This window comes from Erpetoichthys calabaricus, chromosome 2, assembly GCF_900747795.2.
Source record: "Erpetoichthys calabaricus chromosome 2, fErpCal1.3, whole genome shotgun sequence".
Taxonomy (NCBI): domain Eukaryota; kingdom Metazoa; phylum Chordata; class Cladistia; order Polypteriformes; family Polypteridae; genus Erpetoichthys; species Erpetoichthys calabaricus.
In genome coordinates this window covers 89686228-89705426 of record NC_041395.2, presented here as the reverse complement: position 1 = coordinate 89705426, position 19199 = coordinate 89686228, and the positions used below count along the sequence as shown (strand labels likewise).

General features: G+C 38.9%; 1 protein-coding gene across 1 annotated transcript in view; it reads left to right on the top strand.

Annotated features, from left to right (window-relative positions):
• smg5 (SMG5 nonsense mediated mRNA decay factor) overlaps positions 1-19199 on the top strand; it is a 204232-nt gene that overhangs the window by 103865 nt on the left and 81168 nt on the right. The window contains exon 9 of the mRNA XM_028794085.2: positions 6031-6099. Coding sequence (XP_028649918.1) covers positions 6031-6099 — 69 coding nt within the window. The remainder of the gene's footprint in view (positions 1-6030; positions 6100-19199) is intronic.

The following is a 19199-nucleotide window of genomic DNA, read 5'->3' as shown; positions in this document are numbered from 1 at the left end:
ATTGAGACTGCAATTAACAGGAACAACTGTCCTTATAACTGTTGTTTTTAAGATTTATTATTAATCAAGTGCATGTGTGTACTGTATAATATTAACAAAAAGAGCAGCTTACTACTGAAAACGGCAAATATAGGAGTGAGTGGGGATCGAATCAGGACTCTTGATTACACTTGGTTTGTGTCTGTACTTGCGCTGTTACTAGAGAGAGTCAGATCGGGGGAGGGGTGATATTAGAGCGGGTGAGCTCATTCAGTGCTGCAGAAACAACGCACGTTGATCTTTTTTTTTCTTTCAGTACATGTGCCTGTTTATTTATATATCTCTGCCTGTCTGTCTCTCTATTACGCAGTGCTCGTCTGTCTGTGTGTTATTGATCTTCAAAATAACAGTTATAAGGACAGTTGTTCCTGTTAATTGCAGTCTCAATTGTTAAAAAAATATTTTAAAAGGAGCATCCCACATGAAAATATAACGATCTCATTAACTGACAGTGCATACCAATTTATAAATTTTATGTCCGTTTGAGGTTAAAAAGAAAGAAAAAAAAAAAGCAACATTTTATCCCCAGCGGGGAATCGAACTCGGGTCTGTGAGGCGGCAGAGCTGTTGTACTCTAAGAGGCAAATCTTAACGCGCTACGCCACGGAGGCCGTTGTACCGTCCTTGAAGCTTTTGTGAAAGTATTTATTTGATCTTTGGAACTCGGGCTTTACACATTCTATAGTTTATGCCTACTACATTTTGTAACATTTATTACTAAAATATGACAAAGTTTCTGTTTTAACAATGTGTTTACACAGATTACTTTAGAATAACAATCTCTTATTTCCACTGTAAAACTCCACTTCACTCCCACATAATCAATCAAGGCATGAGCTGGGAAAACTTCGCTCACGTTCTAACTCGGTGGGGGGATGGAATAGCCGGCTGCTGGCAGCTTGTCTTTTATCAGCACATTTAGAGGACAAAGGATGCTGGCGGAGAGGTGTGAACAGATTTAAGAGGCGATTTAAGGTGGGCCGTATATACGAGTTTTTTCGTAGGCTCTGGTAATTTTAGTGTTAACAGTGGTTGAACTAAGCAAGTCTTACTTTTTTTGCTTTAATTTCAGATAACATTGAGACATTAAACTGCATGAATTCTAGGCAAAACTGGAAAATTAGGGGGTGTTCTAAAACTTTTGACCATTTTAGCAATGACTTTCTTACTGCCATTAAACCTGAAGAACCTACAGTTCGAAGTCTTCTCTTTACAGTTGAAAGTGACACTAGCTTTGGAGTTGTGTGGAGTTTTATTATCCTGTTGATTTACTGTGTGTGTGTTTTTGTGTATACTGTACATATTACCAGGTGCTGACAATTTTTTAACACTAGTACTCTGAGTACCTGCATGAGCAGACTTGGCCCTTAAATTAAGCCATCCAAGTCTCTGTCCACTTTCGTCTTCATTTACACTTCAACCTGACATAAGCTTTTTTCTTTTTGATTGATTAGTGATTTTTCAATGACAGTGGAACTACAGGCTTTGGGTCAATTGTTTCTGTGTTCAGTTAACTGAAATAAATATGCATTAAAGTAAACAAGCTGTTATCTGACAAACAGCTTCTGTACTTATTCCTGGTAATGTTTACTACTGAATATTCTCAGTCACCATCAGCACTGCTTAAAGGCAGTGTGAGAGCCAACAGTATTTTATGAATTTTGAGATAGGAATCGTAACTGCTAGAATTGGCAATATTTAGCAGATCATGCACAGAGGAGGCAGTTGGGACATTTCCCAGCTTTCTTCAAATGCATCCATTCCCTCAAAGCAGACTCTATCTCTCCAGACAGACCAGTCTCAAACTTGTGAATTATCTCACTGTGAATTTTGTTTCCAAAAATGTGATTGTCCTAGGCTCCTTCATAGGCCAGGTAGGTAGATCAGAGATCAAAAAATTGTCACACGCATTTAATGATGCATATTGTGCTTTAAATTTGGAAATTGATGCTGTAAGCATATCCAATTTTGTCCCTGTCGGCATCAGTATCAGCAAGTGCCTTTGACCTGTATTGATCGCTAGTTTCAAGTAAAAGTTTGAATGGTCTCAATGGCACCATGAGCTCATCTTTACATTTTCCAATAGTAAGCTGCTCAATCTGAAAAGCAATTGATGTTTATCACAGAATAGTGCTAATATCGAATAAATTCGAAGCAGTGAAAACATTCTGTACAGATTTCTTGCATGTTTGAAACTGGTGACACTTCATCTTGAATTGCTGGTAAAAGCCTCCCAATATTTGTTTAGAGTTTTCTTTTCAAATCACTATGCACTCCACCGAATATTGTGATACTTGTCAATTTTTACAAATTAAAGATCTTGCTCTTCACAGATTCACTTTAGCACATCTATTTATTTATTGTGGTGCCTGTCTGCAAATATTAAACTAACAAGTTTAGTTGCCTTGAATAATTATCTCACAGTATTGAACTAATCAATCAGCTGATTCTGTGCAGTTCTCGAGTATGTTTGTGGTGCAAATTATGTGAATAAGGGATTCACTAATGGTATCTTTTTGTTTTTTTGGGACAACTCTCTTGTACATGTTGTTATTAACAACAGCCCAATCTGAGCATGTTGACACTAGCTGTGTCTCCCATTTTTTGCCTTGGTATGGAATAATTAGTCATGTCTTATCAGTTATATCCTGTACAGATCAAGCAGGACTTAAATGAACTAAATCAAACAAATGTGAATATTTGCCTCTTTCGGAAACTGTGACAAGAAACAATTTCCTGTTCTATTCTATGGATGTCCTCTGACCTGTCAAAAGAAATTGCCCAGAACAGAACACAGTAAAACTGATTGCAGTAGAAATTCTACACATATTTCATCTGCCAACCACATCAGTGTGATAAACAGTTCTAAAATTACTGCCAAGCCTCTTCCACAGTACTTTTTTGCAAAATCCAGTATGGGCTATGCATGTTTAGCTTCATAGAAAGCGAGTACAAAGATATTTTTGAGAGCTTTGAATTGTTTATTTAGTTTCCATTGTTCAAGGGAGAAGATCGATCATTTTTGTCTGTTTCAATAGCTTCTACAGCTGTTATTGCTCTTTGTGAACTTCATATTTATTGAAAACTGAATGTCTAAAATTTTTGTCTCCTATATAGAAGTCTTTTTGGCAAGGTGTGGGTACATTTGGTGAAATGTGCACCACATTTCATTATGTTCTAAACTAGCCACTAACCAGGGAACATCTTCTGATCACTTCTCTGAAAACCCTCTGCATTTTTTAGCAGGTGGTGGGACACAAATTGCTGAGCTGGCCCTGCCTCGACATTTTATTTTTATGTTTTGAACAACAAGAAAATAAATTTGAAGTAGAGAAGTGTTTTTATTTTTTTTATTTATTTATTTTGTATGTGGTCAAAACAAGGCTCCTGCCACTGGCTAAAAACTCTAAAACGTTAGTGAGTTGTTTACTTTCTTTTAAAGATTTTCTCCCTGTCAGGGTTTTTTCCCCATCTTGATTTTCAGTTTGTGGAAACCACAGTGTGTACACTGCTACGCTGTGTTGACCCTCACATCGCCTTCCTCTGTTGTATCATTCAGGTGGCAAAGAGGCAGCTTCTACAGAATTATAGTAGACTGATTTAAAATTAAGATAAATTAGAGGAATCTTAAAATTCACAAGATGTTCCCAAACTACAGTAGCACTTGCAATTAACAAGAAAACAGGGAAGAACAATAGAAACCTTTTTAAAAAATTACATACCAGCATACTTTATGTATGTACGCAGAAGCATTAAGGAAACGTATACCTGTAGTATACCATATCTTTCTGAATTATGTCTTACCACTTACCTCAGTTGTAAAAATTAGACTTCTTGTGTTCAACTTCCATCATATGACGGAAAAACCCTGTGTATTATAATTTTTTTTCCCGTGCATGTGTACTTATGTCTACCTTTACTTATTACTTTATTTTAATATATAACTAGGGGGCTTCACCCCCTGCTCGCTTCACTCGCCAACCCCCGTGTTTCGTTTTCCGTAAACACTTAAGATTTTTTTTTCTTTGAATTGTTGCTATTTCATTAGTTTCACTTTTATTTCAGAACTTCTGTAAAAACAATATTTGTAATCTTGCAAGTCTCAATATGCTGAATCTTTTTAATGAGGTCAGGACAGGTTCTTTGTTTGGAATTTCAGCTCAGACAAAACGATCTACATCATCAGCAGTTAATAAATTTTTTTTACAAAGTAAAAAAGTAAGTAGAGTTCTGCATTGGACTCCTGTCTGTAAAGTCGTGCTATTTTCCTCTCACCGTTCCAAAGGTACATGGGGCTACCAAGGTGATACTCCAGCTTTTGTCTAGGGTTTTTGTACAAGGGCTAGACAGAACGTTTTTGACTCCTGGGGTAAATGTAGCTTTTTAAATAAGCAGACAGATAAATATATATACACTAACAAAGTAACCAATAAATGCATGTGCGGTAAACTCCGTTTTTGAAATTCTCAAGATTCTTTATTTGTCACATGCCTAGTTATACAAGACAACACGCAGTGAAATGCATCCTGATCCGCTTATCAAAAACTGTGCAAAGTTAGAAGAATATCAGTTAAATTAACAAAAAGTCATAGATTGAAAGAAAACAGTATAGTAGAACATAATAAATAAGTAAAATTATGTGAATAAAGTAGAATTAAGTGTTAAGGTGCAATAGTGTAGTAATTATTGTGCAAAACCAAAGTTAGACTGGTGTATAGTTAAATGAGGCAGTTTGTTTGCGCAACTGCGATCTTTACTTTTTTTTATATTTTCTAATTTTCCTACTTTCATATCCTTTAACTTTCTCCACATATGTATAGCGCCGTTTTTTTTTTTTTTTTTTTTTTTTTTTTTGAGCCTTTCTAATTTCATTGGTTTCATAGTCTCTAACCTGCTCTGCATGTGTTTAGCATCCACGTCTATAAACGTCTTTATGAAGTTCTAGTTTGTCATTTTACTCATTGTCTTTTAATTCTGAGCCGTACAGTACAATACATAGAACAGAATAAATCCTCAATACAATATAAAAAATAAAAATTCTAGAAGTACGGAATAGAATTTCACATTAGATGATATCACATAATATGATTTGGATTTGTTTTAAGTCCTGGAGACCTCATTCATCTAAGCTGCCCATTTTGACATTCAACATCTGAAGTAGTGCTAATCCGATGAAAGAACCCCTCATTCCCATGTCCCCATTCATCAGGGATGACTTTACCTTAGGCAGGCAATCTACAATTTAAAGAGATTTTCTTGTGAATTGTTACATATGCATTATTTTCACTTTTACTTTAAAACATTTTGTAAAAACAATACTTATTTCTTTATTTCCTGCCCCGCATGTGTTTACATCTCTTTCTTCCCAGATGTATAATACTGCTCGTGTTGTGAAGGGTGTTGAGGCTGAACGTATGCTAAGGATATGCTGTTGGATCATTTGCTGTCTTTTTGCTGCTTGCTGGCTACCTCTTCTGCCTGTCGCATGTTGTTATTTTAAGAGCTCCGAGCACATGATGCTTGCCTGCCAAAAGCAATCCAACAACTGCTAGATTAGAGGTCTGTTGACTTGTTTTAAATGATGGCTCACTGCCTGGTCTCGCGTGACTTTGTAAAAGCAATACCTGTCTTTTATTTCTGGCCCCGGGCGTGTTTGGAGTCTTTCTTGCAGGATGTATAACGCTGCTCATGTTCGTGATCATTTTAAAGCCTGTACAGCCGCTGTCCTTTTTGCTACGGCCCCTGGACAATCTCTTGGCACCAAGTCTCATGTTTACGGTCCCCGCAAGACGCATCATGGCAAGTCTCCTTAGTCTCGCGGGTCTTTTAAATGTCTTTCGAGATTATCACATATTTGCGCAATTTGCTTTCCATTCCAGAATTTCCTTTTATACTGTATATAGAGAGATAAAGTCTGTCAGCCCATTATGTAGTGTTTTTGTTTTTATTTATCCAATGTGTTTTTTTTTTTTTTCTTTTTTTCTCTTGCAGGTCTCAAGACATTAAAAGATTGTTGGTGAGCTTTATGTATCTCCAGGGCCTCTTCCAACCTAAGAACAGGTAAGTGTTATTACATTCCTGAGGCTCATGGTTAATTTTTTTGTGGTTTAAACAGACTTGGTACTTGTGGTACTGTATATTTCAGTAATTTCACAGACTACCTTGAAACAACATTAACATTTGTATACATATTATAAACTGTGTCAAAATTTTGTCATCAGTACTATAACATGAAAAAAGTCTGTTTTAGGTATGTGTTCAACATTTATTGCATTTCTCGTATTTCCTCTCATCCTTCATTTACCCAGATCATTGTAGACACGGAACACACATGAAACGCATGTGTTCCAAATAATGATATATTTACCCTATACAACTCCAGGCACCTCATAACCAGAAGAAAAAGACTTGAGCTGGGAGAACTTTTTGACCAAGTTGAGCTCTGTCGATGGGGGGATAGGATAGCAGGCTGCTTGCTGCATGTGCTGATCGACACATTTACAAAACAAAAGGCGCTAATGGAGAGGTGCGAACGAATTTAAGGTGTCCCAGGATTATACGTTTTTTCGTTGGCTTCAGGGATTCTAGTGTTAAGTTGCACTGAAGGCAAATAGATCAGTGATTACCAAAATGTGGTAAGTGTACCCCGAGTATGTGAAAAACTCTAATGGTGATTTTTATATTTATATATATATATATATATATATATAATATACAGTGGGGCAAAAAAGTATTTAGTCAGCCACCAATTGTGCAAGTTCTCCCACTTAAAAAGATGAGAGAGGCCTATAATTTTCATCATAGGTATACCTCAACTATGAGAGACAAAGTGAGAAAAAAAAAATCCAGAAAATCACATTGTCTGATTTTTGAAGAATTTATTTGCAAATTATGGTGGATTGTCTGATTTTTGAAGAATTTATTTGCAAATTATGGTGGAAAAAAAGTATTTGGTCAATAACAAAAGTTCATCTCAATACTTTGTTATATACCTTTTGTTGGCAATGACAGAGGTCAAATGTTTTCTGTAAGTCTTCACAAGGTTTTCACACACTGTTGCTGGTATTTTGGCCCATTCCTCCATGCAGATCTCCTCTAGAGCAGTAATGTTTTGGGGCTGTCGCTGGACAACACGGACTTTCAACTCCCTCCAAAGATATTCTATGGGTTGAGATCTGGAGACTGGCTAGGCCACTCCAGGACCTTGAAATGCTTCTTACGAAGCCACTCCTTCGTTACCCGGGTGGTGTGTTTGGGATCATTGTCATGCTGAAAGACCCAGCCACGTTTCATCTTCAATGCCCTTGCTGATGGAAGGAAGTATTCACTCAAAATCTGACGATACATGGCCCCATTCATTCTTTCCTTTACACGGATCAGTCGTCCTGGTCCCTTTGCAGAAAAACAGCCCCAAAGCATGATGTTTCCACCCCCATGCTTTACAGTAGGTATGGTGTTCTTTGGATGCAACTCAGCATTCTTTCTCCTCCAAACACAAGTAGAGTTTTTACCAAAAAGTTCTATTTTGGTTTCATCTGACCATATGACATTCTCCCAATCCTCTTCTGGATCATCCAAATGCTCTCTAGTAAACTTCAGATGGGCCTGCACATGTACTGGCTTAAGCAGGGGGACACGTCTGACACTGCAGGATTTGAGTCCCTGGCGGCATAGTGTGTTACTGATGGTAGCCTTTGTTACTTTGGTCCCAGCTCTCTGCGGGTCATTCACTAGGTCCCCCCGTGTGGTTCTGGGATTTTTGCTCACCGTTCTTGTGATCATTTTGACCCCACAGGGTGAGATCTTGCGTGGAGCCCCAGATCGAGGGAGATTATCAGTGGTCTTGTATGTCTTCCGTTTTTTAATAATTGCTCCCACAGTTGATTTCTTCACACCAAGCTGCTTACCTATTGCAGATTCAGTCTTCCCAGCCTGGTGCAGGTCTACAATTTTGTTTCTGGTGTCCGTTGACAGGTCTTTGGTCTTGGCCATAGTGGAGTTTGGAGTGTGACTGTTTGTTTGAGGTTGTGGACAGGTGTCTTTTATATTGATAACGAGTTCAAACAGGTGCCATTAATACAGGTAATGAGCGGAGGACAGAGGAGGCTCTTGCAGAAGAAGTTACAGGTCTGTGAGAGCTAGAAATCTTGCTTGTTTGTAGGTGACCAAATACTTATTTTCCACCATAATTTGCAAAAAAATTCTTTAAAATCAGAATGTGATTTTCTGGATTTTTTTTTCTCATTTTGTCTCTCATAGTTGAGGTATACCTATGATGAAAATTACAGGCCTCTCTCATCTTTTTAAGTGGGAGAATGTGCACAATTGGTGGCTGACTAAATACTTTTTTGCCCCACTGTGTGTGTGTGTGTGTATGTATGTATATATATATATATATATATATATATATATATATAGATATATAGATATATAGATATATATATATATATAGATATATAGATATATATATAGATATATAGATATATATAGATATATAGATATATAGATATATAGATATATATATAGATATATATATAGATATATATATATATAGATATATATATATATAGATATAAAATATCGAGAGAGAGAGAGAATCCCTGAAAAAAAGTCGTAATCTCGGGCCACCTTAAATTCCTTCTCACCTCCTCAACAGTGTCTTTGTTTTACCAATGTGTCAATTAGCACAAGCAGCTTGCTATCCCATCCCCACCCACAACTGCCATTGTAGAAGGACATGTGTGGCAGATTCACTGGCAGGATGTCACCCAACCTCTTGCTACATCCAAACGGTGCCATCTTTCACCTTTATGCCTGGTGCAGCTGTGTCGTTCTTATGTGTGACTGGATGTTTCTCGCAGGGAGGGCTTCAGTTCTTTCTTCGATGTAGAACCCTTCTCCTCATCTGAGTTCACCCCTCTTATAGCATGTCTTTAATTGAAAATTAATAGTGTCAGATCGCTAACCTTTACAAGTACCATAAATTTACATTGGCTGTTACAGACTCAAATCAGAAATGTCTTTATTCTATAATAGTAACAATAAGAGCAGCTCACTACTCAAAATGGGAAAATCTGGATTCAAAATCACAATCTCTTGTTTACGAGGATGCAGTTTTTACTTCTACACAAGCCAAACGTACATGTCAGCATCGTCCCCTAATCCAATTTTTTTCTTCACTTGTATTCTTGAGTAAAAGCACATTTGTTTTGCTATACTTATACCTTTTGTGAAGGTGTTTATTTGATAGTTTCACTTCAGTCTTCACACATTATCTTCTTCATGTCAACATTTTGTCATTAGTTCTATAACAAAAAAAAAGTGTCTATTTTAGCTATGTTTTCAACATTTCTTGCCTCGCATTTCCTGTCATCCTGTATTTATCCAGATTGTTGTAGACCCCTAATACACAAGAAATGCATGTGTTCCTAATAGCGATATATTATTTACCCTATACAATTCCATGTACCCCACAACCAGATAAACAGATGGAGCTAGGAGAACATTTTGTCCGACTTGAGCTTTGTCGGTGGTGGGGGATGGGACAGGGGGCTGCTTGAGCTAATTAACACAGTTGCAAAACAAAGACATTGTTGAGGAGGTGCGAAGGAATTTAAGGGGACTCGGTCATTACAACTTTTTTTGTAGGCTTCAGGGATTATAGTGTTAATAGCAGGTTTTCATCCATTGAGCTACACCGGGTTTACCCCCTCTAGTGCGTGTAGTATGTAAAACCACCATTACCCAAAACCGCAGTTTTCTTTTAAACGTTGCAGTGAAGAAAAAGAGTGTAACCACTTACTGATGCATCTGCATGAAACATTTGGCAGACTAGTTATATTCTATCTTCTTTAAATCTTATTTACCATCTTAACAGAAAAAAAATACAAGTTGGATACAGAATGGAATGCGTGGTTGAAGTCAGCCAAGGCTAAATCTTCTTGTAGCGCTACTTGCAATATGCCAGATGCAGCAGTTAACCAGTAGTTCATCTGGGACTGAGAGAGAGCTTCTCACTGTCTTGTCAAAAATTCTCAGCAGCAGAGATCAACAAAAAAGCAACCTAGTGAAAGCAGCCTGTGGCAAGTAGGAGTAAATATGATGATAAATACTTTGAGCTAGGCATCACTTGTATCAGTACAGACAATTACCCTCAACCACAGTATTTGTTGTGTGGAGAGGTTAGCTACTGATTGGCTAAATCAGAAAAGCCTCACAAACTAACCGAGGAATTAGTACTTCCAGCTACTCTAGTATAATGTTATACTAATATAATATAATAATATATTGGTTAGAGAAAAGGCAAAAAGAACAATACAAATGGTGCTATTATCAAATACAGTAATACATTCTAATGACACATCGATGACATAGCAGATGATGCTGTAGCACAGTTAGTGAAGCATGTAAAGAAAAGTGATTATTTTGGTTTATAATTGGAATAGTAACAAACGTAGCAAACTTAGTCCAACTCCATGTATACATCAGCTACTGTTGTAAAGGCACCAAAGAGGACATGTTGCTTTGCCAGCTATGCCCGACTCGAATTACAGGAGAAGATATTTTTGATAAGCTTCATATTGCTGTTAATGTTCATGAACTGACCTGGACCAAATGTATTTGCATTTGTACTGATAATGCAGAATCAGTGACTGCAAGTCACAGTGGTGTAGAGACACATATTCAGGCAGTTACTCCTGATGCAAGTAGGACCCACTTCAACATACACAAAGAGCATGCAAGACAGTCTAAAAGAGGTGTTGAATACCACTATGTAGATTGTTTATTTTATTAAAGCAAAGCTGCTGAATTTGAGAATATTTTAAGCTTTGTGCAACAAAATTGGAAGTAATTATACAGTTTTGCTACTTCATACATTCGTCGTTGGCTTTCACAAGGTAAAATACAATTTGTGAGGTGAGGTTAAATTATTCCTTTATGATCATCTGTTCCTATGTAGTGAAATCACTTTGTAAAATAACTCATAGTAATTTAAGTCAAATTTACATTTCACATGTCTGAACTACGCTTGCGTTTCAGAAAATTACCGTATAATTCTCAAACATTAACAAACTGTCAAAAAAAAGACATTGGATGCACAAGGCATTCACTACAGAGGACTTAACAAATGATTTTCGATAGTACGCATGTGCCACATATGTGGAAAGATGGAGTTATTTTTGATAGCAATCCTACCCCATATGTATGGGCTAAAACTTCCGTTGTTGGTTTAATTGCCACCTCTGTGTAGCATATTTGTGATATAACTGGAGGTCTTGTGGACTGGCGCCTTCCCTAGCAACATTTATTGAATGACCATTGGGCAATCGGTCCAGGCTGTGATGCTAATCCATCACGAACGTGTGCCATTGGGCCCTCAGTTTACTTCACGTGCAAGTTGTCCCGAGGTCTGCCATAAAGCCGACGGATCTGATTGAATACTAAGGAGTTGTGTCAAGTTGGACCAACTTCATTTTCAGGACAGACAGGTGCCTTTGGTAGATGGCAGTTCAATTTTACCCACTTTAGTGGCAAACGTGGCACACTGTCATATCTAATGAGTAAAATGTATTCTGCTTAATGGGGACAGTAACATGTTAGGTGATGTTGGGCTGCTCTTATTTTGTGACAAGACAGATGCCTTTGTTATATATGAGTTTAGTTTTGCCTAACCTGGGAATATTGGTGAAATTGTCATGAAAACTTGACACATTCCTAAATCTAGTGAGTGGAATTAACTTTGGTGTTTAATGGGCAATGTAGAGGGTTAGAATGCATTGGGCTACAGTAGTTTTGATAAAAGACAGATGCCTTTCTTAAATTGCAGTTGATCTCTGTCCAACCCAGCGTGGGTACATGGGTCAAGTTGACTGGGAAATTTGTCATGCTCCCATATATCTAATAAACAGATTTACTAATGTTCGACTGGCGTTCTACAGGATTAGGTGCTGTTGACCCACTCTAATTTTCATAGAAATGTGAATACCTTTGTTAAAGTGAAGTTGAGTTTTGCTGGCCTAGTGCAGTTACATGGGTTGGACTGACTGGCAAACTTGGCAATGGTTTAAAAAAAAAAAAAAAAAAGGTCAAATTTCGTTTACCAATCCAGTCCATCACAAGACACTACCGTACACACAATACTCCCAACTACACACTAAGGTCAATTTAGGATTACCTATTCACCTAACCTGCATATTTTTGGCCCGTGGGAGGAGACCCCTGCAGATATGGGGAAAGCATGCAAACTCTGATATTTAATGTTATGCATTTATTGTCATATTTCTCAGTACTTTGATTTGTTTTGCTTATTTATTTTTGTCCTAAGGATTCCTCCATTATGAAGGCATAACATTCTTCGCACTTGGTCATTAATCTAACGCATTGCTTCCACAGCAAAATCGAGAGCATTAAATCAACTCACTTAACACTAGAATTACCAGAGCCTACGAAAAAACTCGTATATCCGGCCCACCTTAAATCGCTTCTTAAATCCGTTCACACCTCTCCGCCAGCATCCTTTGTCCTCTAAATGTGCTGATAAAAGACAAGCTGCCAGCAGCCGGCTATTCCATCCCCCCCACCGACTTAGAACGTGAGCGAAGTTTTCCCAGCTCACGCCTTGATTGATTATGTGGGAGTGAAGTGGAGTTTTACAGTGGAAATAAGAGATCATTATTCTAAAGTAATCTATGTAAACACATTGTTAAAACGGAAACTTTTTCATATTTTAGTAATAAATGTTACAAAATGTAGTAGGCATAAACTATAGAATATATAAAGCCCGAGTTCCAAAGATCAAATAAACACTTAAAAAAGCTTCAAGAATGATTCAACAGCTTCTGTGGCGTAGCGCGCTAAGATTTGCCTCTTAGCGCAGAGCAGCTTTTCCTTACCTCACAGACCTGAGTTCGATTCCCCGCTGGGGATGAAGTGTTGCTTTTTTTTTCCTTTTCTTTTAAACCTCAAACGGACATAAAATTTATACATTGGTATGCACTGTCAGTTACTGAGATAGTTATATTTTCATGTGGGATGCTCCTTTTCAAATATTTTTTTAACAATTGAGACTGCAATTAACAGGAACAACTGTCCTTATAACTTATTTTTAAGATCCATAACACACAGACAGACAGAGCACTGCGTAATAGAGTTACAGACAGGCAGAGAAGTCACTAGATATATAAATAAAGGGGTGATGTTAGAGCACCTGTGCTTATTCAGTGCAGCAAGGACAACGCACATGTTCTTTTTTTCTTTCGGTACACGTGGCTTCCCTGTTTAATCTCCCATTAATTAAGTAAGAGAACTTGATAAAGATTGCAACGAATGGGAATGTGAATAGAGAATATCAATACAAACTGGTAGCGGACATTTAGATAGATAGATAGATAGATCTTTATTGTCATTGTCACTTTTACAAAGGAACAACGAAATTGAAGGTGCAATCGACTCAGTGTGAGGAATAAGAGTTAAAAAGTAATAACAAACCGAATAGTAATAAATATACAAATTGCACTTGTTGACTTAAGGTCTATATTGCACATTGGAAGAATAATATGGAGCAGTTTTATTCCGAGTTCAGGGCCATGATTGCTTTTGGATTAAAGCTGTTTTTAAGGCGGTTTGTCCTAGTTTTCATAGCTCTGAATGTCTTGCCCGATGGCAAAAGCTGGAAGAGGCAATGACCGGGATGTGATGAGTCCTGTGAAATGTCTATTGCTTTTTTGCGGCTTCGGGGGGTGTAGATTTGTTCCAGAGTGGGGAGGGTACAACCAATTGTTCTCTCCGCTATCCTGACGACCCTGTGGAGCGCTTTCTTTTCTGAGGAAGTGCAGCTGCCGTATCACACGCACAGTCCGTACGTGAGCACACTCTCGATGGAACAGTGATAAAAAGCAAGGAGCAGGTTTTTTGGGAGATGGTTCTTTCTGAGAATTCTCAGAAAATACAGTCTCTGCTGCACCTTCTTCAGCAGCTCCTTGGTGTTGGCGCTCCAGGTCAGGTCATCCTCCAGCTCAATACCCAGAAACCTGAACACTGGGACCCTCTCCACACAGGCCCCGCCAATGATGAGTGGCTGGATGTCGGTTTTGTTTTTTCTAAAGTCAATGACAAGCTCCTTCGTTTTTGTGGTGTTGAGGAGCAGGTTATTGACTGTGCACCACTCTGACAGCCGCTCCACCTCGTCCCTGTATGCCAGCTCACCCTCCTTGCACGAGATGAGTCCGACCACCGTTGTGTCATCCGCGAACTTTATAATCTTGTTGCTATGGTGAGTGGGGACACAGTCATATGTGTAGAGGGTGTAGAGAAGCGGGCAGAGCACACAACCCTGCAGCGTTCCGGTGTTGAGGCTGAGAGCAGTGGATGTGTGGAGACCCAGCCTGACCCTCTGGGAGCGACCAGACAGGAAGTCCAGTATCCAACTGCAGGTGAGTGATGGAAGTCCCAGATCTGCCAGTTTGGACACCAGTCGTTGTGGGATGATGGTGTTAAACGCCGAGCTGAAGTCTACAAAGAGCAGTCTGGCGTAACTCCCCTGCTGCTCCAGGTGGGTCAGGGCAGCATGAAGGGCTGTGGCCACAGCCTCCTCTGTGGATCTCTTTGCTTTGTAAGCAAATTGAAATGGGTCCAGGTCTGCTGGCAGGCAGGCGATGGTATGACTCCGCACCAGTTTCTCAAAGCACTTCATGATGACAGATGTGAGTGCCACTGGGCGGAAATCATTCAGACTGTTCGTGTTGGATTTTTTCGGCAGCGGAACAATGATTGAGGACTTGAGGCAGGATGGCACAGTGGCCTGGGACAAGGACTGGTTGAAAATCCTGGTGAAGATTCCGGCCAGTTGATCTGCACAGTCTTTCAGCACCCGTCCAGCCACACCGTCGGGTCCTGCGGCTTTCCTCGGGTTCACTTTCCTCATCACCCGCCTCACCTCACACTCTTCCACTGTGAGTATATTGCTGTTGTGAACAGGCTGTTGTGATGGAGCTGCTGTTGGTGTCGCCTCAAAGCGGGCAAAGAAGATGTTCAGCTCCTCTGCCAGAGAAGCGTCTCCCTCAGCGGCCAAGGAGTTGCTGGATTTGTAGCCGGTGATGTGCTGGACACCCTGCCACACCTGCCTGGTGGTGTTACTCCTCAGATGATCTTCTATCCTCCTTCTGTATGCTGCCTTGGCCTCTCGGATGCCTCTCTTCAGGTTCGCTCTGGCTACACTGTAAAGAGACCCATCCCCAGACCGGAAAGCAGTATTCCTAGCTTTCAGCAGACTCTGGACATCCCTCGTCATCCAGGGCTTCCTGTTAGGATAAATCCTTATGCGTCTGTCCCTGGTGACGTTGTCCGTGCAGAACCTGATGTAATCCAGGACTGCCGTAGTGTGGTACTCCAAGTCTTGGTGATAGAAAACCTCCCAATCGGTTCTCTGGAAGCAGTCCTGCAACTGTTGGGAGGCCTCCTTGGGCCATATGGTAACAGTCTTGGTCATAATGGGAGCTTGTTTCCTGAGGGGAGTATATGCAGGGATTAGAAGCAGAGATGTATGATCAGACTGGCCAAGGTGTGCTAGGGGTTTAGCCCTATAGGCCTGTCTGATGTTTGTGTACAACTTGTCCAGTGTTTTTACTCCCCTGGTTGCACACTTTATGTGTTGATGGAATTGAGGGAGAACTGCTTTCAGATCTGCATGATTAAAGTCCCCAGAAATGATGTGAACAGCCTCAGGATACTTGCTCTGTTTACTGCTGATGGTGTCATGCAAAAGCCCCAGAGCCGAGTTAGCATTAGCATTATTTAAGTTTACATCCTGAATATCCAGAGGTTTCAAACATGGCTGAAAGGTTCCTGCTGCCATTAGTAACTACATACCTCTGTAAGAGTTTTTTATGCACTCACTGCACTAAAATTGAACTGCAATGACTTTCTACCGAGGGCCGCTTAAAACTAAATTGTCATGCATTTCTCTAAAAAGAAACAGCTCTAAGAAGCAAGTCCACCTATCACATTAATGATGAGTAGAATAAATTAAAAATAGAACAAAATAATAATAAAAAAAAAAGTATTTTTTTGTTACCAAGAAAAGTCTATATACAGCAAGACGTTTATTGGTGTTAGTATGAACTAGGCTTTCTTAAGGCTGTATGCAGAGTGCCTGTGGAGCTGGAAAGAGGTACCAGATTCTGAAGTGTGGGTGTCACTAATATAGATGAGTGAGTTAAGTTCTTAATGTTCACAAATTCAAAGTTACATTGATACTAGGGGTGGGCGGTATGACCAAAATTCAATATCACGGTATTTTTCTAAATTATCCTAGTTTCACGGTATTCAACGGTATTTTTTTCCCCATGCATGAGTGGATGTTAACCATATTTTCCACTGCAATTACTGCAGGAGACTGGCTAAGAATAACCTATTCCACTGTCATGAGCATTGTACAAAAAAAACATTTTAATGTGCACACAAGTATTTATACAGGTTTGCATGGCCCCATAAAGTGATAGTTTTCAAGGAGGTGGCACTAATGAAGAGAAAGAATCACATTGCATGACAAATGCAGTCAAAATATACTGTAGAACCTTTTTATTGAACAAATTTTGCAAAAACTTAAACTATAATTTTGACAACATATTTTCAACCATCCAAAGAGGCATTTAGACTTAGTAAAATATCCAGCGGTGCTTGTCAAAAGTTGTATTGCACTGAACATGTGTTAGAAAAGGAATAAATAGTAAATATTTTTTGTAAACCAACTACACTCTCTGTTAATGTTAACCATCTCTGTCCACTGACACGTTAAAGTGACTTTTTAAACAGCTTTACCATCATTAAACTGCATAATATTTAAACTAATAAATAATAACAATAAAATAAATACAGTAGTAGTATTACTGATATTTGCACTATTACTTCAAGACTTCAAGCCCAGGTGCATTACACAGTATTCACCAAATTAAAATAAAATAAAACAAGTGTAACTTGGTGATGACATCTTTACCAACTGAACCATCATTTATTTAGGCAAACTGCATTAATATGAACCTTGCTTCAAGCTAAGTTATATACATAAATAATAAAACTGCAACTTGCATTTATAATGCTTTTTGTGGTATAGCCCTACGGAATCGTATTAGGGCCACGGTGAAGAAAAAAAAAATACAAAGGAAAGAAAAAAAACAACTATATGTCGAGAATTCTCAGTTTATTTTATAAGTAAAGTAGAATGTCGTAAACTAAACTTCATCCTAAAAATTTACTAAATTTTTTCAAACCCCATCATAAGTTAATGCAGCGCTTTATATGCTTTGTGTTAAGTGTTCCCTGACCCAGTTGTTAATTGCTACACGCTTCTTAAACTGACTTCCTCCGCACTAAGAGGAGGCGCCGGCAGCAATCACCGCACAGAATCCATTCACTTCATGATATTCCTGCTCTCTGAAAATTTAAAATGCTAAGATAAATACTTGATATCATTTTCATTATGAAATGTATTAAAGCAGGTATTAAACATTCACGGTAGTGAGGTGGTAGTGCTGCTCCCTCGCAGTAAGGGGTCCCCAGGTGTATGTTCAGTGTAGAGAACTTTATGGCAGGTGTGACGAGGCTCCAAAAAACTGGATGTATGAATGGGTATCACAAAGGTTTAACTTAAAGATTGTGTAAATGTTGGGTTTGTGATCTGGTGGTCGGAGACACGAACACAGAATTCAATGGATGTTCTTCTGAGCGGGCTATCTTTATTGCACGCTGTCTGACGTACCAACACCCCAGTTCCTATCCTTTCTTTTTCTTTCTCCACATAACCAATCACCACACGATAAACGTCTTTGTGAAATTAAAACTAGTTGTAAACTTAGCCCACGGAGTGTTCAGAACTTTTAAAATATCTTCGTTATACATTTTTAATTATGCCATCTATTCAGGGTTGCGCCCATCCCAGCAAGCATTGTGTGCGAGGCAGGAGCAAATCCTGAACGAGTCACCAGCACGTCGCAGGGTGAATATGAGCAAAACATACACTAGCAGGGTCAATATAGCATAACAAAACCCCACATCCTACATGACTTTGAAAGGAAACTGAAGCACGCCGAGTAAACCAACCAGGAAAAACATGCAAATTCAAGGCAGGGTACATCCGAGACACCTTTGCTGGGAGGCAGCAGTGCAACCTCCACGCCGCCGTCCCCCCACATGATTAATACATGCTTTAATGCATTTCATCATGAAAATTATATCAAGTATTTATCTTAGCATTCTAAATGTTCAGAGAGCAGGAATATCATGAAGTGAATGTATTCTGTACGGCGATGGCTGTGGGCGCCTCCTCAGTACAAGAGGAAGTCAGTTTTAGTAGCATGTACCGATTTAACATGGCTCGGGGAACACTTGACACAAAGCATTTAATGTGCTATATAACTTATGACGAGGTTTGAGAAAATCTAGTAAATTAAATATTCATTTTACGATGAAGTTTAGTTTACGATGTTCTACTTTAATGACAAATTACGAGAATAAAGTCAACATGTCGACTTTTTTCTCGTCATAAGCTTCGAGAATAAAGTAAACATGTCGTCACATTATTACACAGTACCCAGGTACATTACACTGTACTGAAAAAAAAATAAAACAAATACAACTTGGCTTGCAGTATTATCCAGTAGTATAGAAACAGTATTTACACATTGAACATAGTGGTCCACTACCGACCTTTTAAAACCAAAGTATCTCCAGGCAACGGCCGTGACTCCTTGTTTTTCGGCAAAAGTTCTTCTGTGTCATCATATTCAACTTTATCGTCAGCTACAGCTTCAGTTTCGGAATGTTCTCTGTCCATTTTCACCGTGCAATACCTACACTACCACTACCTATTTAGCAGTGAAAAAGAGCCCCCGCGCAACACCTCTGTGATTAGTGGAAAAGGTCCCCACTTGAACAGTTTCCCGCTGCGCCATGTTCCGAACGTTGTTTAGGCAATTTAAACCGGTGTTGTGGTATAAGAATCCATTATCATAACAAAAATAAAAAATGATTTTCGGTATGAACCGGTATACCGCCCAGTACTAATGGACACAATATTCACCTCCTCTAGGTAATACACAGAAACAGATAAAGATTAATAAAGCGTGGGGTTATGTTATACAAATTGTTGAATATTATTTAAGGGA